General features: G+C 33.5%; 2 protein-coding genes across 4 annotated transcripts in view; one reads left to right on the top strand and one right to left on the bottom strand.

Moving 5' to 3' along the window:
- Positions 1-294: 294 nt before the first annotated feature.
- Positions 295-3,121, bottom strand: LOC128201117 (uncharacterized). Its single transcript, XM_052896876.1, has 2 exons — positions 2,952-3,121; positions 295-2,427 (listed from the first exon to the last, which is right to left on the bottom strand). Exon 2 carries the CDS (start codon positions 2,420-2,422, stop codon positions 659-661), a length of 1,764 nt encoding a protein of 587 aa, XP_052752836.1. The 5' UTR covers positions 2,423-2,427; positions 2,952-3,121; the 3' UTR covers positions 295-658.
- Positions 3,122-6,461: 3,340 nt separating this feature from the next.
- The window catches only part of LOC113522160 (growth hormone secretagogue receptor type 1-like), a 113,606-nt gene continuing 92,670 nt past the window's right edge, over positions 6,462-27,397 (top strand). For 2 of the 3 annotated variants that reach the window (XM_052896881.1, XM_052896879.1), the window contains exon 1: positions 6,462-6,631. The gene's annotated coding sequence lies outside the window, so the exon portion shown is untranslated. Of the gene's footprint in view, positions 6,632-17,869; positions 18,407-27,397 lie in introns of those variants that run through there. The other variant, XM_052896880.1, reaches the window with a different exon arrangement.

Below are 27,397 nucleotides of genomic sequence, written 5' to 3' on the forward strand. Positions count from 1 at the left end.
ATAAATACAATGCTTGCAACCGTTTTGTCGGTCTCTTCTGAGACTCACTGATTATCGACTCACTATTGCGAATATACGTGTGGTCGCGGTCAGTGTTTACACCGGACGCCGAAGTTCGGGAGATGAGTAACTGGACGAGTTGGGTGTTTGATGGATTCATTTGACCTTTACCATTATATGTATTGTTTACCGTGGTCAGTGGTGTATAATTCTCTTCCAAGGAACAGGGGGGAGAATTTTAAACAGATATATCTTATAAAAGATACTGTTTCGATGTTGGTGACTTAGGAGTAGAGATGGGCAATCCACCTGGGTGGGTTTAAAGTCTGGTGGGTAAAAACCGGGTGTTTTGGGTTTATTGGGTTTAAACCCCATAAACACCCAAATTTTTGGGTGTTTATGATTTTGTACTTCATCATCGTCATCTCAGCCGCAAGACGTCCACTATACTGGACATAGACAATATTATTATGCAGCCTACAGAATAAAAAACTTTTAATTTGATTTTGAGTTTATTAAGAAAGAGATGAAAGTAAAATGTAAAACTACAGTCAATCACTGTCAGATTCAGAGTTATTACAAGCGATGAATTGTATAGGTTCGATAGGCTCTATTTCGTCTAAACTGTTATGTTCATTTACTTGCTCAATGAAAGCTTCTAAGGTATTTTCTTCATTAAACTGAATGTCCTCGCATTCAGCTTTATGTTTAAGATTCCAGTTATAACAAATGAATGAAATTTTTCAGTTCTTTCAGTTGTAAGTCGATTTCTTTTGTTATTATGTATGTAGCCTTGGATACTAAAGGAACGCTCAGTGGCTGCCGAAGTACAGGGAGCTGATAGAATACGAATCGCTACTTTGCTTAACTCAGTGGAACCACAAATACCTTTCCACCATATTAGGGGCTCAATGCTATCTAATGAGCTCCATACAAATCCTCTGGCCCAAAAGTTTTCTTTAGCTTTATAACACGCCAAATCTGCCATTACATTTGACAAACTTAAGCGTTGGCTTAAATTGTAGATAAACTCCATACCCTTAAGTTCTTCCTCTTGAGTAAGTTCGACTCCTAGAGTCCTGGGGTCTAGAATATATGCTGCAAAATGTATTGGCCTCATTGCCATATTGCATCTTGAAGATACTGATGTTAGAATCTGCTGTTTGCTTTCTTCGCTCAATGTCGAAATCTCATTTAATGCAAAACGTATCTTAGCTTGTACATCTCTAAATGTAATGTATGTGCGATGCAAACGATTCTGGTCGCTCTCTAAGTAAAATATGCTTTCAGTGACTGGTTCCAAAATACTTATACATTCCCCTGTCTTCGTCCAGAAATCATCACTTAGAATTAAATCTTTAATATCTCTTGAAATTACCACATCTTCTCTAACTGTTAATATTTGCAAAGCTATCTTATTTGCTTTCAAACTTTTTAACGAAGTAACATGACTTCCCCATCTTGTAGCACAAGGCAATTTTAGTGTTTGTGTAGAATCTTCACCCTGCCTTGATTTTATCAACAAGGAACTTAATCGTTGACTCCTTTTAACAGTTTTTATTATATTTATGGCTTGCATAATAAACACAGTTACTTCTTGTATCTTTACAATATCTTGGCACAACAAGTTAAGGATATGTGCACAGCAACCGAGAGGAACAACATGTGGATATTTGAGTTTTGTTAATTCGAATGCCTTTTGTATATTTCTAGCGTTATCGCCAATAAGTACAAGAAACTTATTTGCTCCATACACTTTCATTACTTTTTCAACTTCTTGGCTAAGGTATTCACTAGTGTGAGGATTACTTTCTGTATTCAAACTTTTAACGTATGCAGGTTGAGGTTTTGATATAAGAAAGTTTATTATTCCTTCATTTCTTAAATTAGACCAGCCATCGCACTGAAGGTGTAAGTAACTACAAGCATTTAGTTCCTCATTTAACTCAAAACGCATTTCTCTATATATTTTATCTAAGTATTTTGTCGCTAAAGCTTTACGTGAAGGTATTTTAAATTTTGGTTGCAATTTTTCGAAAAATTGTATCCATAAAGGATGTTGCACCATCGATAATGGCGTCCCTGTTACAAATATAGCTCTCGCTAATTCTGTTTTTATATGATCATCGGTGTCTTGAAACTCAGCATTTATTGTAGTGTTAGCAGACGACGAGGGGCTTATAAAAGAATCATTTGTCTCTATCTCTGACAGTCCAGACATTTTGGTTTTGGACGAGCTATCTTTTATAAGTTTCATAGAGTCTTTTAATGTTTCTGGAGATTTTGGACAAGTGATAAGATGTTGAAGCATTTTGGCAGCATTACTGAATTTGTAGACCTTATTACAAAGCTTGCAAGAAACAGACTTGTTTGGTAAAGTACGGTAGTGCTCCCATATGCGTAAATCTTTAGGTCTCCCCATTGAACCTAAAAAAATGAACGATGATTAGTTGGTCTGACGAAAATTCAACAATAGAGTGCCTATTTTTTTACAATGATTATTTCTTGTTATTTACAATAAATTTATTAAAAAAATAATAAAATAAATACAAAAAACCTTTGTAAAATTACATCTCCTCGGAGGATTAAACGCAGACGCTAGTTTATTATCGTATTGTTCTGTATTTTTCTCAGCAACTTCTTTAATTCGATTAGGTACTTACGCATATTATGTTAAAAATAAATATCTAGTACACATCTTAGGCTATCCACCATTATTATCCAATGACGACTCTCAGCTAACTATGCACTATCATCCAAAATAAACGTGTATGGAAAATTTTATCCCAGTCGGTTGAGGATTGAGGATAATTGCATCAACATACGAACATACCTACATACTTTTATTTACATAACGCAAGCTAAATAAAAGCTTGTAATAATACATCTAATTTTAAGTTAAAATTGTTAAGTGATCATGATATAATTGTATCATTCAAAAATCCACTTACCTTTAATTATTTCTTGTTAAGTATAAATATTATTTCAAATCTGCTCCCTTAATATGCACTTTTTTACTGCTTTTCCTACCTAACACGTTACCAGGAAGTCACGTTACCAGAGTCAGAGTAATAGTGAACACGTTTGACAGTGATTGTCGTCGCCTTATATTCAGCGTCGACGAATAGGGGAATCCCCAGTCATAATGTATTGCATGCGTGGCGGTCTTACTTCAAATCCATAAACAAAGAGATAATTACAGAACTCGATACTAGATGGCGCTGTTTTTGTTTGAAGAAAGTTTGCGGGCTAAAATACATAGAATTTCATCAATGACTTCCACAAAGAACAACATTTCTGTTTTTTCTAAGTCCGTATCTCTTCCGTATATTTCATAAGATATAAGCTTGGGCTACATTGTTATGCAACGTGATTTTGTCGCTGTCTTGCTAGCAGGGTTGACAGATATACGATTTAAATCGTACTCATACTATTATTTGTCTATTTTTTAATGTACGATCGTAAAGATTATGATCGTAATTCGCACAAAAACATACGACTTTTTGGTTACCTGGCAACATTTTTATTATGAAACGAACATGCTCACATCATCAGTCACATGCAACAATTTATTGGGGATTTCCCCTTCACATCTGGCAGTCCTGCTTGCTAGAATATAGGTAAGTCAGCCACAGTTACTGACGATCGATATTTAAAGGGTATTGTTTTTGTGCTAAATATTTCATAAAAACGTTATTTAATACTTTGTGGATTATTAATTTAGTTGATAATCACTGGAAGTAAAATGGATGCTAATTTGAGAGATCAAGATCTTCGTATAAAACAGTTAATAAAAGAAAATCTACGTAAGTACTCTTTTTATACCTAGGTAGGTAAGGTATAATAAACACAAAAGGTACTTAGATCGCGTGTGTTCGAAGCATTTATTCTAATAAATTTAATTTAAAATTGTAGAAAGAAAAAAATGTCTGCCAAGCCGTAGCCGAAGCCGATCTCCAAATATATTTGGCGATAGTGAGACCCAGTGTCCAGATGATTTACCCAGCGTCGTCGCAACAAAGAAAAAAACGAGGATAAAGTAAAAGAAAATTTACTGAAAGAAGAAACAAACTGTTCTAAATGCTTAATTTATGGAGAAGAGGATAAAAGAAATGAGTATTTCGGACTGTTAGTGGCTCAAGAATTTAAATATATACGGCCATGTGTGCGAACGAGGTGTTATGAAGAAATTTTAAAGTATCTACGGGAAGCAAAAGGCCAACATGTTGATCAACTGCAACATGAAAACACTGAAAATTAATTACTTTCATTTTATTATATATAGATTTTTAAAATTTCCTGAAATATTATTAGTTAACGTTTTATTTAATATTGTAGAATTGATCACTACAATTTATAAAAATAATTTATTGGTATTACTTACATATTTTCAAAAAAATACGTAAAAACCTATTTTTTTGGGTGATTATGGGAGTTTATGGGTGTTTATTGGGTTTTTACCAAAGCACCGGGTTTAAACCCGGTGCTTTGCCCATCTGTACTTAGGAGAGATCCATATGATTTGAACACTACGAATCTTTCATCGACCGACTCCCCAGGATTCACCAGTACCTTACTCAGATCGGCTATCTGAGTGAGGTACTGGTGAATCCTGGGGAGTCGGTCGATGAAAGATTCGTAGTCTCCAAGTATTACTCATCTCCTGGAAAGAGATTTAGGGTCCTAGAAGGTGGTGACTACTGCCCTTACCACCTTCGAGGACCCTAGGATTCTTTTTTACAAGTAATATTTTTTGGGATAAAGTCTTGCATTATGTGTATAAATTTAATTCTAAACTTTCGTGTTGTAGACACTTATTTTAAATACTAACAATCCTTTTTCCGGGAAGATAATGTCAGGTCTATCCTGGCGAATTCAGTAGTAATTAATCTCGTTGGTTTCCTGTGGGGACCGTAGGGAGGTCGATCTGACGGGGTAAGTTGCTAGCGATGGGAACTAGTGTTCTTATTACTGACAATATACCAGAGGGAGACTTTGTACAAAAGTCATTTGCTTGGGTACCTCTGTCCCATTCGTGTTTCAACCGTGAAGCACTTGTATTTGCATAGCTGTGTTTCGGTTTGAAGGGTGGGATATGGCGTGAATTTACTGGGTACAGAGGAATAACACCTGAGTCCTCGGGAATTGCAACGCATGGGGGGTATCATAGGCGAAACAGTATACTCTGTTGTCCATGGTACTGCTCATGTCTATAGGCGACGGTTACCACTTTCAATCAGGTGGACCGTCAGGTTGTTTGCCATTCTAAGCTGCATTAAAAAAAACCCTGACAGACCGACCTCCACGCGGTCCCCTCTGTGAATCATTTTGATTCTTGCGGAAACCGTCACGGTGAACTAGCTGACCTACTTTCATTCTCATTTATTATTCCCCAATGGAGCCCCGCCGGCGTATACCGATAACGCAGGCGGGGTAACCATTACATTATTACCCATTAAAAAAAACCGTCTTATCACAAAAAAAAAGTTATACTTGCTATAGGCAGCTGTTTAATAAATGTTCCAACATTTTACTACAAAAGTAAGTCTAAATTTTGCACGCCAAATTGTGGCGAAATTGTATGAATAAGTTGACCCGCTTTTTTTCTTCAGGGCATTTGTGTGGAGACATTCTGTCTATATAATCTAAAACTTGACCAATTAATCGAATCGATCGATTAAAGTAAATGATCGATATAGAATCGATCATTTAATTTAATTAATTAATTTAATTTCAAACTGTTTATAAATATTTCTCTCCATCCAAAGGCTGCCTGGAAGAAATCGCTTTTAGCGATAAGGTCACCCATGTGTGGTCCCGGCATAGAATAGGCCACCCCTTCTTTTCCGTTTATCTTATCTTACCTTATCTTATCTTTATATAGCTTTTCCGATAAAAAAAAAAAATTTCAACTTGGTCTATAACTGACCGAGTTATAAGGTAATAAAAATTAAAAAATACTATCGAATTGGGAACCTTCTCATTTTTTTAAAGTCGTTTGTAAATTACGTATACCAAGTAAATGTAAAATGGAATAAATAAAAATAATTGTCTTATCAAGTAACCAATACTTTAAAACAAGTTTTGGAACTTATTAGCGGGTGGCCGATATGTCCTTGGCCGTTATTTTCTTTTTTAGAATTAGGAACCCAACCTTGAAGTATGACTCTTCAATTTGTAACACACTATCGTGTATTCTGCTTGTGTGTAGTATTTCCAAGAAACAAATAATAATTAGTTTTACATCGTGGAAAGAACACAAATATTTTCTTCACCATTGACCTGCTTTTTCGCTAAGTAAAGGAAACTTTTTCGTTAGACACGTCACCGTATCTGAACACGTCATAGACAACAGAATTCACATTTCGAACGGCTTTCCCGCCCTCGCAAATGCGTGATCCAACTGAAAATTTATGGGCGAGGAATTTTTTTTTTAGAGCATCAGTCAGTAGACGCGCGAACAGCGCTTTGTTTGGACGTGTTTTCTGTATTGGATGCGTCCAAAGTTTCTCGCGCATGTTATCGCGAAGTGTAAAATAAATTTACGATTGTGTTTTTTTGTGTATATATATTTTTTATTATGTGCTAATGTGATTTGTTACAAAAGGTGCTGACCGAATTGTTTCGCATTGTAAGTATTTTCAATATTTATGTATACAAATTTTTATACATAACAATATGAAAGAAACAAGTTTCTTACGGTATTTGTAATATATATTTAGGAAGAGCTTTTATAATTTTAATGAATAAATAACTAATAACGGATTGAAAGAAAACATTATAAATGACGATAAAATCAGAAGATGGACAAAATAAAACAATTATGATAAATAATTATTTGATGTGTAAAAATTAATATATATATATATATATATATATATATATATATATATATATATATATATATATATATATATATATATATATATATATATATATATATATATATATATATACATAGGTATTAGTTACGAATTAATAACAATAATAAATAATTATTTATTTTGTTTATAATTTATTTATATATAATATTTAATGATAACGCTACTATAAATATTCATTTATACAGATGTATTTATGAATATTTTATATCACTTTATTACTTTATACGAAGTATTAAATAATAAGTTGTCCAACAGTAAAAATTATATACAAAACTATGTCATTATTAATACATATTATCTTTGGCTTATTGCTATTTTATTCTAACAGTTTAAGTATTATTATTTTTTTTCTCAAATACTGAATTTTTATCATAAAGAGGGCCGACATGATAGTAAAACATGTTGATTGCAAAAAAGAAATGTTAAAATCGGTTCAGAACTGGATCGAAAGTATCGCTTTTACAGAATTGTGACACATTTCTTTTAAATAAACAAATTTTAAATAAAGAGAATAGAATACTACGTACAAATATCGTAATTATATAAAAAGAATGTATCATTGATAAAATTCCGTAGAATTATAAATACTAAATGAAATTAATACTAAATCAATAAAGAATAAAGTGAATGGTGAAAAAGTATATTTATAAAAAATAACTATTATAAAAATAATACAATGATATTAATGAAATTGTGACGTAATAAAATATAATAATCAAAAAATTGCGGCATATAATTACAGTAAATGCTTGGTCATCAAGCTAGGGTTATGAGAAACCAGGCAACGACCACTTGAGGTCACGACCTAGATTAGATCCTAGAATTTAGAAAAGTTTGTTTCCTAATTTTATTAATCTCATTCTTTTTTTTAAATTTAAATAATATATATATATATATATATATATATATATATATATATATATATATATATATATATATATAAGTGACATGGATTATAAATACTTGTAGGTATACGAGTATACGCGAATGTTACAAAGTGATTCGGGAGCTAATAATAACAAATGCCTGAGTAGTTATTCCGACGCATTCTCTATTTTTACAAAGGAATTCGGCTGACTGATTAATTATCTGTATAGTGAACAGTCATAAATATATAAATCGACTAGCTATGACCGCGGCTTCGCTCGCACGACCGGAACAGCATTTGACCGGGATAAAAAGTAGCTTTTTTTCTTAATATTAAGGATTTTTTTTTTATTTTTGCAAGAGACTACAGCATGGGGTTCTTCAAAAAAGGGGTAAAGAGGTTTCTTTAGGGTTAACAACGCGCGCGTAATACCTCTGGTACCGTCGGCGTTCATAGGCTACGGCACAGATAATATAATACTATATGGCTACGGTAACCGCTTACCATCAGGTAGGCCATATACTTGTTTGCCACGTCAGTGATATAAAAAAAAACATTTATAATAACATTGTTTTTTGATTATCGTATTAATAAGAAAATAATTCTGTCCAATAATTTATGTTGTGCATGTAAATCACACATCCCAAAACACCTGGTCCCATTATTCCGCCCCAAATCTTTCAGCAGGCCATTTCAGCTTATAACATCGGCAATAAAACAGGTCTTTGGCTATAAAAATCTGACCCCTCGTGTGTCTTCATTAAGAAAAACCTACACAAGAAATGTTTAATGCTAAGCTACTGTGACCACGCATTGTGTATAATAAATGAAAATTAATAAATTTTATTTCAGATGTATAAGTATAATTTATATTTAATTGCCAGTTATTGAAATAATATAATTTAAAAGTATGAGTATATTTAGTATTATAGAAAGTTTAAGATAAAATAAATAAATAAAATAAAAAAATTAAACATTAATATAATAATAACATAATTAATATATAATAATAATATATATACATTTATTTATTGTCAAGTATAATCTAGTAAGTATATATTTTATAAAATATATTTTTTATTAGTTTTTTTTTTCCAGCGGCAAACAAATCTCGGTTACGCGATTTTCGTTTCCATAATCGTTAAGGCGCCAACAGGTAATAAACACACGAGCACACTTTCACATTTATACTTATGCAGTATCTAAAATTATATAAATAACTTTGTATAGATTGAGAAAATACATTACCTATATGCAAAATAAGTTCTTTTGCATACATAGTCAAAAGAATATAAAAAATACCACTATAAAAACCATAACTCACCCACGCGTCATGCACGATTCGAGTAAATTGTTTCTTAAAAGGATATTCCTTCTACAGAAAAGAAGTGGTTTAGTAATAAATCTAATAATAGTTAGCCAATAGAAAAGGATTATATCAATACTAAATTTAAGTCACTTAAAATTGTTTTTAACCTATTCCAAAGAAGGAAAACGTTCTTGAGTTCGTAATATGATAAGTGTATATGTGTGTATGTTGCACGATATTTTCATTCTGATATTGAATCAACAAACAAGTGATGGATGTGAAAAAGTTATTATCCGAGTATCAAATTTCCCTACTTTTGAAAATTGTTTCCTTGTTTGCCATTGTCAGTTGCATAAAAAAGTTTAGGGTTGTCATATTTTTTTAAAAATCTTTCTAAAGACGATACAGGCTGAATTGAGATGAAATCGAAATTAATTATATACTTTTAAGAGAGTTTTCTACTAGTTAAACTGAATATGTATTTTTTAAGAAACATGTATCAAAAAACGATTGTGAATTTTTTTTATACACCTTAGAATGACAAACAAGCTAACGGCCCACCTGATGTAAAATGGTAACCGTTGCCTATAGATATGAGCAGTACCATGGATATAACAGAGTATACTGTTTCGCCCGTGATACCCCCATGCGTTGCCATTCCTGAGGACTCAGGTGTTATTCCTCTGTACCCTGTAAATTCACGCTATAACCCACCCTTCAAACCGAAACACAGCCATGCAAACATAACTGCTTCACGGTAGAAACACGAATGGGACAGAGGTACCCAGGCAATCGACTTTTGTACAAAGTCTCCCTCTGCTAAACCTCCCATATTAACTCAACAGCTGGACGTGCCGTGTAATATTATTATTATTAATTCAACCCTTAACTGTCCACTGCTGAATATAAGATTTCCCCCTAAGGGAAGTTTTGCCAGTAGTTGCCGCGCTTGACAGACAGGTTGGCCACCGCATTTAGGTTTTAGAGATGTTTTAAGAGGGAAGCTGTTGTCCATCTCTCGCCCTCCCTTAGGGGACTTTTACGACACCCACGGGAAAGGAAGGGGTAGCCTATTCTATGCTGGGACCACACGGCGATACGTGTAAGTATGCGAGCGATTTTTGTCGTTTATTAAAATCAGCAATGATTGGGAATAAGTGTGTTCAGACATTTTTTGTTTCAGTTAAATCTTTTTATATTATTTTTGTTTAATATTTTTGTGTAATATTCCTTTTTATATGTTATTGTACTGATGCTTTCCTGGGTGAGCGTATTGGAAGACTGTAAGGCTCACCCAGTGGATGTAATAAATAAATATAAAATAATAACTTTTTTAAGTAAAAAATGTAAGTAACAAACTTTCTATACTGACACGGCATCGAGCTGCATTAGTATAGATAACTCCAAATTTCTTGTCTTGTTTTCGGTACACGATTCTTTAGGAAATATGACTGCTAGTAAAAGTTTACAGCTTATATTGAAGATTATAGTGAATCAATCACTATGAAATGTCTTATACACTATATTATATGAGATGGAGAAGGACGTAGACTAATATTTTTCGTGGACATGTTCCTTTTACGTGAACGATGTCACAGTTAAAAAAAAAGTTAATCTATAATAATAGTATTGGGTACATATTTAACATTATATGCATGAGATTATATAATTTTGTTTTATTGATATGTATATTATGTGTATGTATATATATATATATATATATATATATATATATATATATATATATATATATATATATATATGTGTGTGTGTGTGTGTGTGTGTGTGTGTGTGTGTGTGTGTGTGTGTGTGTGTGTGTGTGTGTGTGTGTGTGAGAGAGAGAGAGAGAGAGAGAGAGAGAATGTGTATGTATGTGTATAATATAATTTTTATATATTTTTTTTTCAAAAGATGCATACCTACTTGTATAACAATTAGTCCTTTTGAAAAGATTGCTTTGAACGATGTATACAATTGTATCATTGTGTTTGTAAATTGTCTTGTTTATTTTTTATATTGTATAATGCAAATAAAGTATACTCATTCAATAAAATAATCTACACAAATAGAGACATAAGTACAATAAGACTTTAAAATAACTTCGTCCAGAAGTGGTATGCCAATATTTATACCGGTATCCGTATTAGTATCTAAATAACACATTAATATTATAACTGCGGTTTATCAAAGCATTAGACAATCTTGTATTCAATAAGCAATAAATTGTCCGCATTTAGACCGCACTCATGGCCACCCTCGCCGGATGAGGCGACTGCACTACCCATAAATCCTGTCAATTGAACGCAAAATTGATACTAATTTGGTTGGGATCAGAACGTAACATGGTTTGATTCTATTTTTTGATATGATTTTTTAAATGTCCGGTAGGGATGGTCGATATGGTCAAAATATCGATACTGCGAATGGAATTAAAAAGAAAAAAGGCAGAGTCTGATTACGCATAATCTAAACTAGTTGCGATAGAGCTCTACTATGAGATTTTACATTAAAATCATTACTAAAACTATAAACTAACGTATCATTCTGGCTTCGCATGGGAGCAATTTAGAAACAATGCAGTTTCAGTGTGTACTGATTAAATATATTACTATTGTATTTATCTAAATAGTTTTCCAAACTTCACATAATTTGCATATTTTTTTTTTCAAATATTAAAATGGTTATAGAGAACTATCTGTATAATATGGAATATCATCGCTGTTTTTATTCATAGTCTTAATAAAAAGGAATCAAGAAATAAAATCTGTTGCTTAGTTTAAAAGATCTAAGCGTACAGACGGTGGAAAGCGACGTTGTTTTATACTATGTAGAGATGTGAAAGTGAGTTTTTTTTTATGGATGATAATTAAATGACAGCCCCGTTTGTGCTGACGGTATACGCTGGCGTGGCACCAGTGAGGGATGATAGGTGAGAATGAAAAGGCAGGTCAGTTAACCCATCCTGATAAATATATCTGTAGGGGGAAAGGGATTGTTAGTAATAGGGTCTAATTGAACCATTGCTAGCAATACACCCAATCAGGTCGACCTCCACGCGGAAACTTTCCGCTGTTTCCCTGAACACTTTCCCCCTGGAAACCATCTTGGTTAATTCTAGTGGAATTCGTCACGATGGGCTAATTGACCTACCTTTTCATCCTTGTCACTTGTCTTGTCATCCCTCACTGGAGCCCCGCCAGCGTATCCCGATAGCGCAGGCGGGGTTACCATTCCATTATTACTCATTAAAAAAAATATAGGTATACCTGTAATTAGAAAGTGAGTTTGTTTGTTTACATGTTTATGTGTTACCTCTTAGTGCCTTAACGGCTCAACATATCGTCATGTTGTACCACATTACAGGTATTATTTGGAATGGAGTCTTCTCGGGATAAATAGTAGCTTATGTAATGACATAAGTCAATCAATGTTTCTGCAATATATCCGGTCACGCGAATGAAGTTGCTAGTAGTAAATAGTCTAGGTAATAATAAACATTTAAATATGACTACATTAAGTAAACGTTCTTTTACCATTAGTCAATGTACTAAATAATTGTTACACTATGATTACTATGTTTCGCTTCTAAAATATCAATATTGCTATATTTCGAAGACATACAGTATATATGTATTTTAAGTTCTTGATATCGATAATTCGATATTATTGACAAATATCGCCCATCCTTAACGTCCAGCGAATATTAGAACATTCGAAATATAAAATTGGCGGGATTAAGCTCGCGTATTTCGATTAGAGTCAATTGTTCTGATCTTTAAATAATAGGGATTTGTAAAATTGCGAAATCATTGGGAATTCAGTTATTTGATTTATATACTTATAGTTACAGACAGACAGAAAGTTATTAAAAAAAATATATGTTACGTGTTCAGAAAATAACTGAAATTAAAAAAAAAATCCGAATAATAATTTATTAATTTAGATTAGATAAATATATATAATGGCCTGTTTAATTTTTTTTATCACTACCGACGCTATTATTTTATTTGTATATTATAATATATATAATTTTAGTATATAATTAATATATATGAATATATGTAATTAAAAATGTATAATTTTGTATGTAATAATTAACTAAAAAAAAGAATGCTTGCTTAAATTGATGCTGCAAATGTGGATTATATGATTGCTAGTAGGTCGGTGAGTTCTCAATAAATGCATTATTATTTTTATTAAGAGGTTGAACGAGAACGCGATACAACACTAAAAAGGATGGTGGGAGAGAAAAAAAAATCTATCTTCTGTGTTACACATTAGTACCAACTTAATAATTGAAAATTGTTGGCTGGTGTTGCCAACACTATACAACCGCGATTTATAAGAGTGATCGACAAAGAACATATTCACATTTCTAGCAAATAGTTTACGTCCGGATATCATAAATAAACAAATAAGTTTCAGTATTTACCACCGAATCACAGATATTTGCATTTTATTTAGAAATGTACCAAGTAGCAAGCAAAGCAGGCTATAAAGTGAGGCGGAATGGAAGATCTTACTGTTTCAATCTAATAAGATAGGAAAGGCTTTACGATAATGGTCCCGTCAAATCTTGTAAATTGTTATAAAAGCTTGCTACGTATTCAAATTTTGGAAGGTCAAATAAACAGTAGGTAGACCTTAGATAAATAATAAATATTAGTAATATAAATGAGAATAATATGTTTATAAATAATAAATATTGTGTAATATAAATGAGAAAAATAATTATTTTTGCATTTTAAAATTAAATGCATGTGTGTAATAAATATGATACAAATTCACTCCATGTGTCGCCATCGATAGCGAGTTCACCCTCATACCTTACAGTTTAAACGGTCGCGTACAAAGCGGTTTCAGAGATGTTTTCTCCCACGAAAATAATGGAATGATTATTTTTGCATGGGGTTTTTAAAATATAAATACTGGTATTACAGGCGTTATCTGTACCACTTACCATCAGGTGGGCCGTATGCTTGTTTGCCACCTCAGTGGTATAAAAAAAACATTTTACACCCAAGTAAGCTTTACAAGAATTTATAGAAAAAGTATATTAACTCCAAGTTACTTAAAACTACACACACCACGAGTTGAAATCAATATTTCATCACGGTCGATATGTTTAGGAAACCCGAACAAAGTCGTGGGCACAACTAGTATTAATGTTATAAAATAAAAACCAAATATCCGAAACTTGTGTGAATGTATAAAATAATGTTTGAAAGTGGATAAAGTGTGTAAGGCACTCGTATGTACGTACTCACGTACTAAAATACCTTACATATTTAATCCACTTACTATTACAGATTGGCAATACAATCGCAAAAATGAGACAAGAAAATGGGTACACTAGTGTGCATGTAAGTTATATTACATGCATGTGACAGCTCTCAATTTATATATAATTGTTAAAATAGCAAAAGTTCACGTATTTGTTACAATGTTCATTTTATTTCATAGATGTTTAGGACTTTATTTGGATTAAATTAGATGTTTTTTTTCTACAAATTTTCGTAAAAAATAATTGTGATGGTTCTTTAACATTGCATTTAAACACGTTAATATTTAATCTGTAATTACGTGAAAAATATGAATGGAAAAACCACAGGGAGACTATAGACAAATGAGTCAGTAGCATGGACATAACTCTGTATCGTGTTTCAACCATGATACCAGCTGTGTTTGCATGGCTGTGTTTTGGTTTGTTAACCTATAGGGGATACCCGTTAATTTACTGCCATACAGAGGAATTCGAATAAACCGAAACACAGAATGGCAAACACAACTGCTATCATGGGTAGAAACACGAATGTCCAGAGATACTCATGTTTATATCGACTTTTTACCACTTTCCATCTGATTATTTAAACACATAATATTTAATTTGTAATTCTGAAAAATATGCAATAATTTATTTTTTTTTTTTTTTTTTTCGATATTTTTGTTATATTTAAGCATCAATTACATTCATCTAAAAATAATTCAATTTTATGCTGTAAAAATAATCAGACTTGTTTTGTATTTATGTTCCCGCTAAAACAGGTTTTTTTTCTTTTTAATTTACCAATTTATATACTTTATAATCTAAGCGTACACGATTCTCTCTGATTGTCCCATAAAAGAGTTGTCGTGAAGATATTTAGATTGGACTTTTACTATCCAATAATGAACAAACTTTTTGTAACAGCGATGTTCTTAAATTATCTCGGCGTACTAGCAAAGTGGAGGGATTCGATTAATCCGGGAACGCTTTTGAGTAGAGTGACCATGAATAATGGAATAAATGGGATTTTCCTGATTATATCATGGCTTAGAAATATATGCTTTTGTTTTTATATGAATTTTTTATATTTTTTTTTTATAAAATTAGTAGATTACTAGTCATTACGATTGGTGTAGGTAATGCGTACATAACACGTTTAAATGCAAGAACGTATTTAATTTTTATAACTTTATAACGAATTAGTGACCTAACTGTCAACAGCTTCGGATTTTTTATAGATATTGCTGTAACTCGTAGGCCTGCCTTGTATAATACGATAAGTATACACTAATACAGGGTATGATTTATTTGTGTACCAAATTTGACTCAAATCCTTTCAAACTTTTGAGCATTTTCGATTGACTTCGTAAATAAGGAAATTCTCAAAACCGTTGTATGTTTTTTTTTAATGTTTGGTACCTTATAACTTCGTCAGTTGTAAACCGATTTGGAATATTCTTTTATATCTAAAGTATATACTTATACATTAGTTCTATAGAAATTTTATTTAAAATTGGTCCAATGGTTTAGTTTTTGACTTGAAATAACTGGTTTCGTCGTAATTGAAGTCATAACTGTAATGGATTGTTTGTTTCTGACTGATAAACTTAAAAACAACTTAACTGATTTTAAATATCCTTTCACCTATAGAAAGTTACATTACTAACAAGTAACATGAAAACTTTATTCAGCACTGCGAAGCAGGGCCGAATCGGTAGTAGGAGATATAATAGTCCCATTTTTATGAGCAACAACGCATGAGAGGTGTTCGTAAAAATCTGTGACATCTATTGCTTTGTTTGTGTTAAGGACGCTCAACATTGTTTATCAAATGTGCTTCTCGACTTGTTGTCCTTTTTAATAAAAAAAAAAAAAAACGTATATAGGCAACATGCCAAATTCTCGATAGTCGACACCGTAGATTTATTTTCACCACGATTGTAAACAAACTAACTATCGACATGATAAGAGGGAAAAAGTTTTAAATTTAATATTTTGAACCCCTACTTTCCATTGCTCAGTCATTACATTTCTTCTGTCAGAACTCTATTTTGGTTTCGTACCGAAAATAAGGCGTATTTTCTATAGCAGTATAAATAACTATTGTTTCCATATTTTAATTATTTATTTTTTTGTATTAAAAAAAAAAAAAAACTAATAGCTAAAAAATTTCATTATAAGAAACTTCAGTAAAGACAAAAAGCTAATTACAGGTTTTTACAAATAAGAACAAGATTTAACTAAATGCGTATAAGAAATAAACAAAGATAATTTATTTACTGACGTAAATAGACATTACAAAAGGTGACAATGAAAACAAATTCTGGTCACTAAAAACATAAAATTGTAATAATACGTACTAATACTTATAATCAAATAAACTTAAAGTAACAGGTAAACAAACATTGTAAATAGACAGTTACGCAGAATAAAAAATTTAACTCCCACGTTCAAAGATGACATGTCCAATTATATTAATTATTATTATAAATACTCAGATTGAAATAGCTTCATACCTCTCTTGCCTCTGCATTTATTAAGCCAAACAAACTCGACAAATAATACACACAAAAATACATAAAACTGCAATGAAATACTCGTACATACAACATTTTTATGTACATTACCGTTTTGAGTGTTATGTAACTTAGAATGGTAAGCAAGCCGACGGTTCGCCTGATGGCAAATGGTAACCGTCGCTTATAGAGATATAATAGTACATAATAGTACCATGGACTTAACAGAGTATACTGTTATACCCTTCATGCGTTGCCATACCCGTGGAGTAATAATACATGCGTACAATGCGCGATCAAATGTGAATTTGAGTATCCTGTATGTTTCATGATTTATCAATAGCCTATATAGATTGATACACGCTTTGGCGTGTTTTTATTTTCTATTTTTCAACTAATTCCAAAATAGGAGTAGATTCGAAAAATTTTTTTGTATTATGTTTGCTACCTTATAACTCCTTTATTTATAAACTGATCTGATACATTCTTTTTTTTATCTCAATCTGAAAGGATATGAGTGTACCATCAGATTAGTCTCATCGAAATTTTATCAAAATCGGTTCAGTAGTTTTTTTTTAAATCAACATAACATGTTTTTGTTATTATTCAAGTAGATGCGTTTTTTGTGGAACAAATCCTAAATTATTTGTCCCGAAATTTCCTACATTATGTATGGATACATTGCTCGTGAGCTATGGACGTGCTTTATCGGCGCCCATAGGAAATACGCAATTAATTTATCTAACTTTTTTATTTAACTTTTCTATTAACTTTTAAGTTCTTGTAAGTTCTAAGAGTCAGCCATTAGTTTACTGTTACCACTAAATAGGTAATTACGATACACAGTATAGGATTTAGTTTTTTTATATATTAAGCTTTATTAATATTATAAATACGAAATGAGTTTGTGTATTTGTTTGTTATCTTTGAAAGTTTACGGATTAATCAATCACGATAAAATTTGGCAAACATGTACTATATGGGATGGAGAAGGGGAAATATCATTTTTTCAATATATCCCGATAAATGCAAACGAAATCGTGGGCTAGTACAGTGTTATATTATCTATGTCGTAGGTAAAAACTAGTAGTATTTAATAAAAATAAAAAAAAAAACAGACAAAAAAGAGCAGTTAGTTAGTTATAAAATCGATTAGGTTCGAGTCGGAATCGCAAACCTCGTGTTCCATACAGATAAACTGTAAACAAGTTTTGTTTATTTTCTTTACATGATAATTTATTTGTGTAAGCCATCATTTATTCACCACATAAGGGGGGGATTCATTCAATCCTATTTAGCATTCTTATCAATGGTGCTTTTGCCACTTACAACAACTCCGTGACTATCACATCTTGATACGATACGACATCTACTTTTTCCTTAATCTGTTTCATGCAATTATGCTTTGGTCTCTCTCTCTCTCCCCCATTTCTTTCTATCTTACCTTTTATTATAATATTCATAAGTGAAAAGAGCATATTCCTTTTTAAAAGGCCGGCAGCACACCCGCGATGCCTCTGGTGTTGCGGGTGATCATGGACGGCGGTGGTCACTTACCATCAGGTGAGTCGCATGCTCGTTTGCCCCCTGTGTTGTAAAAACAAAAAGTTTGTCGTGTCGTAGCAAGTTTGCCAACATATTTTTCTTCTGAATTCAATACACTTTTATAAATTGCGTCTTTTCTTTAACCTTAAGGAATTGTTGACGCCGTCAATTTATAATTAATTTACCCGCTCCCATTATTCTTTCATTGCATGCACCAGTGTTACCGTAACTGTCTATGACGCAACTTCGTCGGACGGTTGTGTCGTATTCCCGCTGATATCCGCCCACGCTGGGTGGAAACCGCCCTTCGTGACCGCGTTTGAGAAGTCGCTCTATCGTAGCTGGTCGCTTTTTATTTTCTTAACCTATCCATGCTGGATAAACCGTTATATACCGCTGATACAGTCCACATCCGCTAATCTAAAGACGGAGACAACCTTTAGCCGAGAAGAAGCGCTGCAAGGCTCTGGACGCAAGGATTGCTGGCAGCAGAGACAGAGGTATGGTACCGGTGGATGTAGCTTATGACGTCACAGCTAAAGGTCAGCCCTCGTCCCTCTTAACGTGCGTCTTTGATATTCTGAACCAGACCGCAGTACGTTCATTAGGAACCTAATATTGGTTCCCCGCGCGTACAGGAACTTTTCATTACTAATTAAAATTTTCCAGCTTCTCTTCCAGATACTGCTACTCTTATATGTAGAAAATATAAGATTTTTGTATTTAATGGATAAACTTAATAGTTTACCGATTAAAAAAATTCTTTCACCTATAAAAAGCTACATCAAATAGTTATGTAGGCAGTATATTATTTAAAAAACAGTTAGAAGCTGGAAGGGTCAGAGAGGTTAGCAATGTAGGTACCATCTTATTAAACTGTTTTACGCTTTATATTTCCACTTCGACGGTCCACAATCGTGACTAGACATCGTATCATTTTTGTTTATAGTTCTCCATTCTCGTAAATATTTGTTGTAGCAAGTCAGAACTACATGTCACATAGCCGCCCTTTCCGATGAGTTTGCTCTAGTTGTGAATTATTGCCATACTATTTCTCCAAACGTTTCAACGTTCAGACAAATTGGTTTTATCTTCAATGTTTTCGGAGGTGTCAATGGATTTTGGAATTTTGTAGGTCTAGTAATTTGACTGTTCAAATCTGTTTAATGCTTGATTTTGTGTGAAACTCATCTTTTTTTTGGCGGTAGGGTAGTTCAGTGAGAAGGATCGTGAAATCGACCATTGTGCTGCACTGATACGCCGAAGAAGGGTAAGACGGAGAAGGAGACGGGGTTCCAATACCGTCCCACTGACTCTCACTTCGCCAGGGCCAGGGGCGACAGTCGCGGGGGCGGCTGTCTACCTATCACCAACTAGGCCCTGAGAGCGGCGCGCGTGTGTTCCCGCGCGCCCTCTTCTGATGTAGGGCGAGTTTAACATCTTCCTGCCCTAGCAACGAAAGGAGGCTTGCTTAGGAGCAGGCCGTCGCCGTCGAAGTTACGGACGACTTCAAGCGGGTTTCTCGCGGCTCCGGCAATAGGCAGACGGGGAACACCGGGGGGGTTTTAGCTGGTAAGAGTCCGGCAGTACCCAGATATTTCCCCCGAGGTATGTGGGTCTGCATAAAGCATTTCCCTTCGACAAAAAAAAAAGGTATCAGTGAGGGACAATAGATGTAGGAATTATACCATGTTTAGTTTCATCTTTTTATATATTTTTTTTTCATTTCATGTGAAATATATGTTGTAAAACTGTAAAGAGGTTTTGTATTGGCGATAATAGGTGAAGTTCAAGTCAGGTCACTTTGGGTTATCGTGTTGATTTAATCAGGAATTAAGTATTATGGTTTTCAGTAAAAACAGCTTGAAGATCGAGCTAATGGAATGTTGCTTTTTTGCGGAGCTAAATCTAACTGGTTAGTATTCGTATTACAGAGATAGGGTTGTTTTTAAGGGATTCTCGCTAGCGGGACCTCAGTAAGGGATGATAGGTGAGGAAGAAAAGGTAGGTCGATTAGCCCATCGTGATAGATACACCTGGAATTTAGCACGATAGTGTCAAGGAGGGGGTGGGGGGGCACGTAGAGATCGATTTGACAGGACCTAATACAAACATATTGCGAGCGAAATTTCATCACTAGAATTATAATAAAGATAATAATAATATATAAAGGATAGTAATAATAGTTCTTTATTCGTTTTTTTACGTGCACGGGAACATCATATTGTTAGAATAGCTGCTGAATTCAAGCAGCTTTTTAATCGAAGTGCTCATTGTGTTCGCAGCTCGTAAACTTATCGTACCGTAGCTATCTCTGAACGAAGGTTAACAGATATTAGCTTGTTCTACATTCTACATAAATGCATTATTAATCATCGCTCTTGCAATACAAACATAGTATCTAGTGCATTTATATTATATTGGTATGCATACACTTGTTTGAAGTTTTTCTAAGCGATTTTCAATAACAGTAGATTCTGAATTCTCCTGTATTTTTGTATGTATTTTACCCCGTCTCTTTCTGAAGCTTTTTTTTTAAAATAAATGTTTATTAAATTAAATGGGTTTACTCTGGTGATATCTACTGTTTTCATTTGCAGAGCAAATTCTAAGAATATTAATTAATGCCTGTTTTTGGAAGATGCTAAAAAAGTTCTTTGCAGTTGTGCGTTTTCTTTAAACATTTTTTTATTTGAGTAGCAAAATTTGAAATTTTATTAATTAAGTAGCTTTTACTTACTGACTTGTGACTGAGATATGTTCATTATCTAAGATAAAAGTATCCTATGTCCTTTTCCATCTTAAATTTTACCTGTATACCAAATTTCATAGTGATTTGTTAAGATGTTAAGGCACCAGTAAACATAGTCACGTAGACAGGGGACAAAGATTGCTCTTAGCAATAAGGCCGCCTTACTGTACTTATACAACTGTATCGTTTTTTTTTTTTTTTCTGAATGTGTTTGCTGTTGGCCGTGTGTGGCCTTTACAGCTTCACCGGACGCGAATGCAGGGGCGAGTGCTGATGGCACTCCAAGCCCGCGAGAGGGGAGCGACAGAGGTGTCGACTCTTTTTTATGGACTGCTACTGTATCGTTATATTCATTAATTGTCTTGCTTATTTCCTATATTGTATAATGCAAATAATCTTTCTCACAGTCAAAGATACATAACCTGCTAGCTATAGTTGTAGCTATTCCGTACTGTTACAGAGCTCTTTGTGCTGGATATTCCCATTATGTAGTGGTCACGGTAATGTAAAACAGGAAAAGAGTCTCGAGACAGCCCCAGGGGTCCAATTAACTCAACTGACAGACATGCAACAATTTTATTATGAGAGCTTTTTTTTTATAACACAGAGGGCAAACGAGCATGCGGCTTACCTGATGGTAAGCGACTACCGCTACCGTATATTACATATACCGTGTATTTACCATATTTCTTGCAAATAAATGTTAATAAATAATTAATTGACGCATGATCACCCGCAAAACCAGAGGTTAGGCAGGTGTGCTGCCAGTTTTTAAAAAAGGAATATGCTTTTTTCTTGAAGGTTATGCTGTCGTATCGGTTCGGAAATACTGCTGCTGGAAGTTGATTTCAAAGAGTGCTTGTTGTTATTATTGTTGCTTCGAGATTAATAATAGATGCACAGTGCTTATAAGGATTAATATAAGTGTAAACTTATTTAGTGGAGTAGACACTAGAGAGAGATATTGTACAAAGTCTATATGGATATACTGAATTGAATATTGATACGTTTAAACTAGGTTTATCTCGTGATTTTCTTCACGTAAGTCAGTATATAATGTATCCCATGTACTAAGTTAGGATATAACTTACCCGTGTAGTAAATTTTATTAAAATCTGTTTAGTAGTTTTTGCTTAAAAGAGTGTCAAACATCCTTCTATCTCGTCATCTCTGTAAACTTGCATTTATATTTTTTAAAGCCAAATATGAACACAATATGACCGGTATCAGTACAGTACGGTGGTACAGGCGGAAAGGGATTGTTAGTAGTAGATTTTTACAGCTCCATTTTTAGCAGTATAATCTATTAGGACCTCTACGCGGTTTCCCTGGAAACTATTGTTGTTAGGTCTTGTCAAATACTTTACAATCTGCCGACTGAGCTGCCTTAATCCTCATCTGTCACTTATCATCTCTCACTGGTGCCGCGCCAGCGTATACCGATAGCGTAGGCGGGGTTATCATTCCATTTTCATACATTAAAAAAAGCCAGTCAAGTGCGAGTCGGACTCGCGCAACAAGAGTTTTCTGTACAAAATTATCAAGTTTAATTTTTTTTGTGAAATAACTAAAACTTTACAGCTTTCGTATTTTTTCCTTCATTTGTACTATATGACATTGCTTTTTGCCAAATTTCATGATTATTAGTCAACGGGAAGTACCCTATAGGTTTTGATCCCTTACAAACATGAACGACCTACCATGAACGACGACTGAACATAAACGACCGAATATTTTGATTACGTCGATTTAGAAGTTTGATTTTCTCACTGCTTTAAGAGATTGCAGACCTGAGCATAAGATAGTAATTTCAACTTGTACCTCCAAGCGTTCCTAAGAAAAAAGGTCTCGACAGACGGAAGGACTGACAACGAAGTGATCTTATAAGGGTTCCATTTCTTCCTTTGGAGGTACGGAACTCTAAAAATAAAAAAAGTACGGTGGAACACTATCGCTGCATAGCGTTTAGTTCATTTCCTTTATTCGTAAAGATAACTTGCATATTAAGAGTACCGTAATGCGTTTTTTTTTCGTTCATTATGCACAAACAATATTGATAAGGCTTTATATCTTTGCGTTTGCCGTCGTCAGTGTTGCTTCTGTGGCCTTTAAGGACTATAAAATACATAAACGCAATTCACACTGAGAGCTAAGCGAATTTTTTTTTATTGATTAGTGAAAATAAGCGAACGGGATATTAGTTTAGAGAATGAAAACAGTTCCAGGGAGAACCGCGACCTGAGTAGCTCACATAATGATGAATTAGCTATGTTTACGCAATATGTGAGCTAAATTATATAAATTTACTCTAAAAAGTAAGGATAAACCAAATATAAAACGGGATATTAGAGAGTTACGAATGTCTTCATTTATTTCTGCGTAAAGAACTTAACTCTTAGTTAAGGATATGGTTAGTTTAGCTAATGTTGTTGGGTTACCTAGTTCATGTTGTATCAGCCATTAACTGGCCACTGCTGAATATAGCTTCCCCCATAAGGGGGGTTTTGCCAGTAGCTGTCACGCTTGGTAGGCGCGTTGGCAATCGCTGTTTGGCTTTTAGTGATGTTTAAAGAGGGATGCTGCTGCCCATACCTCAACTATAGGCTTCCTTAGTCGTCTCTTAAGATATCCACGGAAAAGGAAGGGGTGGTCTATTCTATGCCGGGATCTACACGGCTAAGTATAGTTGACTTATTTTGGTTAGTTTAACTACAAAGTAATTTTTTTTTATGCAACTTAGAATGGCAAACAATCTAACGGACCATCTGATGGAAAGTGGTAACCGTCGCCTATAGACATGAGCAGTATCATAAACATAACAGAGTATACTGTTTCGCCCATGATACCCTGCATGCGTGGCCATTCCTGAGGATTCAGGTGTTATTCCTCTGTACCCTGTAAATTCACTGCCAAGTATCATAACAAAAGAAATTAGATTAATTTAGCTAAGTTTTCAGTGTGGATTGTACTTTATAATTTGCGAAGAACGTGTGGGCGTAACGAATACAATGCTAGTAGCAGAACTAGAGTTGTTAACCTTTTCTGAGAAAAATAATTTCTGATTTTGTTCTACAAAAAAAAAAAAAAAAAAAGCGACGACCTTTAATCGTGGTGAAATCAGTTATTCGGATTTAAATCAAAACTGTTAATCTAAATTTCTGTGGAATCAATCTGAAAATACTCGTATATTCTTTAAGACAAAAAAACAATTCAATTCCGGCTTATAAACGGAGTTATGGGGCAATAACATAAAAAAAATACAACCGAATTGAGAATCACCTCTTTTTTAAAGTGTGTTGAAAACGGTATTTTAAATATAATATATGAGAAGGAGTGTGCCGTTTGGTCCTGGCATATAATAGTTTACCCCTTATTTTCCTGTGGGTTTCGCCAATGATACTCCCCATACGTTGCCATTCCAGAGGACTCGGGTGTTATTCCTCTGTACCCTGTAAATTCACTGCCATATCCTTATCCTTCAAATCGAAACAGCCATGCAAACACAACTACTTTATGGTAGAAATACGAATGGGAAAGAGGTACCCAAGCAAACGATTATTGTACAAAGTCTCCCTTTGGTATAATAGTATCCTATTACGAATAATTCTTTCCTCCCCGGACAAAGACATATGCCTCCGTATTTTATAATTTCATTCCTTATTTTAGTTTTCAAATTTAGTAAAGTTAGACAGTAACTGTTAAGGAAATTTCCTAAAGACTTTATGTATTCAAATAGAAACCAATAATTTTATAGAAAAACAGCCTGAAGACTATTTCACGTAATAAAAACACAAGTTTTATTGGCGGATTCCTTTCGGAAATGGGCTGTTTATCGGAAATCCGTTACGATTTACCTTGGTCAATAATGTAAGACCAAGTACGATTGTTTTCTTCTTCAATGGTATATCGACACCATTAATCTATGGAGATTAAACTGATTAGTTTGCTTTTGAATACATACATAGGTAAATTTAAATGTTATCAAAGGTTATGGCTGCCATATTTAATTACGTTAAAGTAATTTAGTATGGACTATATTACAGTATGATGTGCTTCAAAAAGTGTACTCGTATATTAAGGTTTCTTCAGGGTTGGCGCACGTGTCCTAGTGTTGCAGGCGTCCATAGGCTACAATGACCGTTTACAAACTGACGGGCTGTATGCTTGCTTTGTGGTATAAAAAAATATATAGAAGTAGGTTTTCAATTAGACGACATTTTTTGTATGTTTCGTGATATCTTTGCATGTACGGATCTTCAATTACGAGTACTTTTGATTATTCTGTGTGTATTAATGATTTTTTGCCGCGTTGATCGTATATCTATGTTTGAATAATTAAATAATAAACAAATAAAAATATATCCTATTAATTGATATTATAAAGGCGAATTTTTGTAAGGATTGATGGATGTTTTTACACAAAAACTATTGAACGGTTTTGAATTAAATTTAGTACTTTATGTGTTTAATTTACGTGGGCGAAGCCATGGGATACGGCTAGATATAAATAATTTAATAGAGGTAACAGATGAGTCAGGAAGACTGTTTGCTATTTCAAATCTTACACAAAATCCTCCTTTCTTTAACATTTTGACTAAAAATCTTTAATATAGATGGCGCTTAATGCGACAAGCAACTTAGATAATATTTACACGTAAATATAGAACGTTCAATGCAATCGATACTCTGTTAGCACAGTCTTTTTCAGTTGCTTGAAGCGGATCGTTTACAATTTAAGTGCACTCTTTGCGGTGAAGATCGTGTCTCTTGAACATGTGATGTTTTAGCAGGACTAGCAATAAAGGGGGAAAATAGTATGAAAGTAAGCTATAATGTCTTTTTCTTAATATCCTCTATAGAAACGTTGTTTGGAAGAGATTGCTTAGACCTAAGATCGCCTCATGTGTCTCATTATTTATTTCGTGTATCATTTATTTTTGTAACTTTGTTTGTTGGTTCAGTAAATATTAAAAATGTCATCATCATCTGATGATGATATTTTGTGATGATAGTAGACAGTTAAAGGCTGATATGATTATCAACCATGTCCATCCCTCGCCCTCCCTTAGTCGCCTCTTATGACACCCACGGGAAAGAAAGGGGTGATCTTTTCTATGTGTAGATCACACAGAATATATAAAATATATGTTACTCATAAAAATCAATTACTGTTCGTTAGTCTTTTTTTTATACAACTTAGAATGGCAAACAAGCTGACGGCCCACCTGATGGAAAGTGGTAACCGTCGCCTATAGACATGAGCAGTATCATGGACATAACAGAGTATACTGTTTCGCCCATAATACCCCCCATGCGTTGCCATTCCTGAGGACTCAGGTATTATTCCTCTGTACCCAGTAAATTCACGCCATATCCCACCCTTCAAACCGAAACACAGTTATGCAAACACAGCTGCTTCATGGTTGCAATACGAATGGGACAGAGGTACCCAAGCAATCGACTTTTGTACAAAGTCTCCCTCTGGTGATACAGACTAGTCTCAACAACAGTCTAGTAGTCTCAATAAAACCTAAAAACCGTTTGACCAATTTGAATATTTTTTTTTTCTTATTTTGTTCGTTATAATACGGAGGTAGTTTAAAAGAACAGAGAAAGTTGCAAAACCTCCATAAGTTTAGCAAAAAATAAAAAAAATAGAATAGGTAATTTTGTATTGGAATCGCTACGCATTGTAGGTAATACAAAGTTCATCGGGCCATTGATTGTAAATAAATATTGTTTAAATATTGATCAAATGATTTTTTAAACAACATACGAGTACAATAGCAAAGACGCTGACAACTTACCTGATGGAATGTGGTACTATTATATCATATCATTACTTCTTTATATAACCCATAGATATAAATAATAACATGGAAATTACAGAATATACTGCAAAGCATATGGTACTTTGTGATTTCTATGTTGCTCTCTCATGCGTACCTTATAATTTCACTGCTTTATCCAACTATTCAAACCAAAACAAAAGTAAAAAAACAGTTGTTTTAACGGTATTCTGGAGTGAGTAATTTAAGACTTCCACCAAATGAAAAGGTAAATTTAATCCTGTCAAAAATAAATATGGTTAACATAGAAATAAACCTAATTTGATCGGAAAACGAAAAATGAAAGCGAATTAGCTTGTCCGTTATAAAATCACTTAAAAAAAAAACTTCGCCCATGACAAAAATAAATACGGAGCAATACGGGAATAAATCTAAGTAAATGGAAAAAGAAAAAAAAAATGCAAACAA

Source organism: Galleria mellonella, unplaced genomic scaffold (genome assembly GCF_026898425.1).
Source record: "Galleria mellonella isolate WM207_F2 unplaced genomic scaffold, CSIRO_AGI_GalMel_v1 utg35, whole genome shotgun sequence".
Lineage (NCBI taxonomy): Eukaryota > Metazoa > Arthropoda > Insecta > Lepidoptera > Pyralidae > Galleria > Galleria mellonella.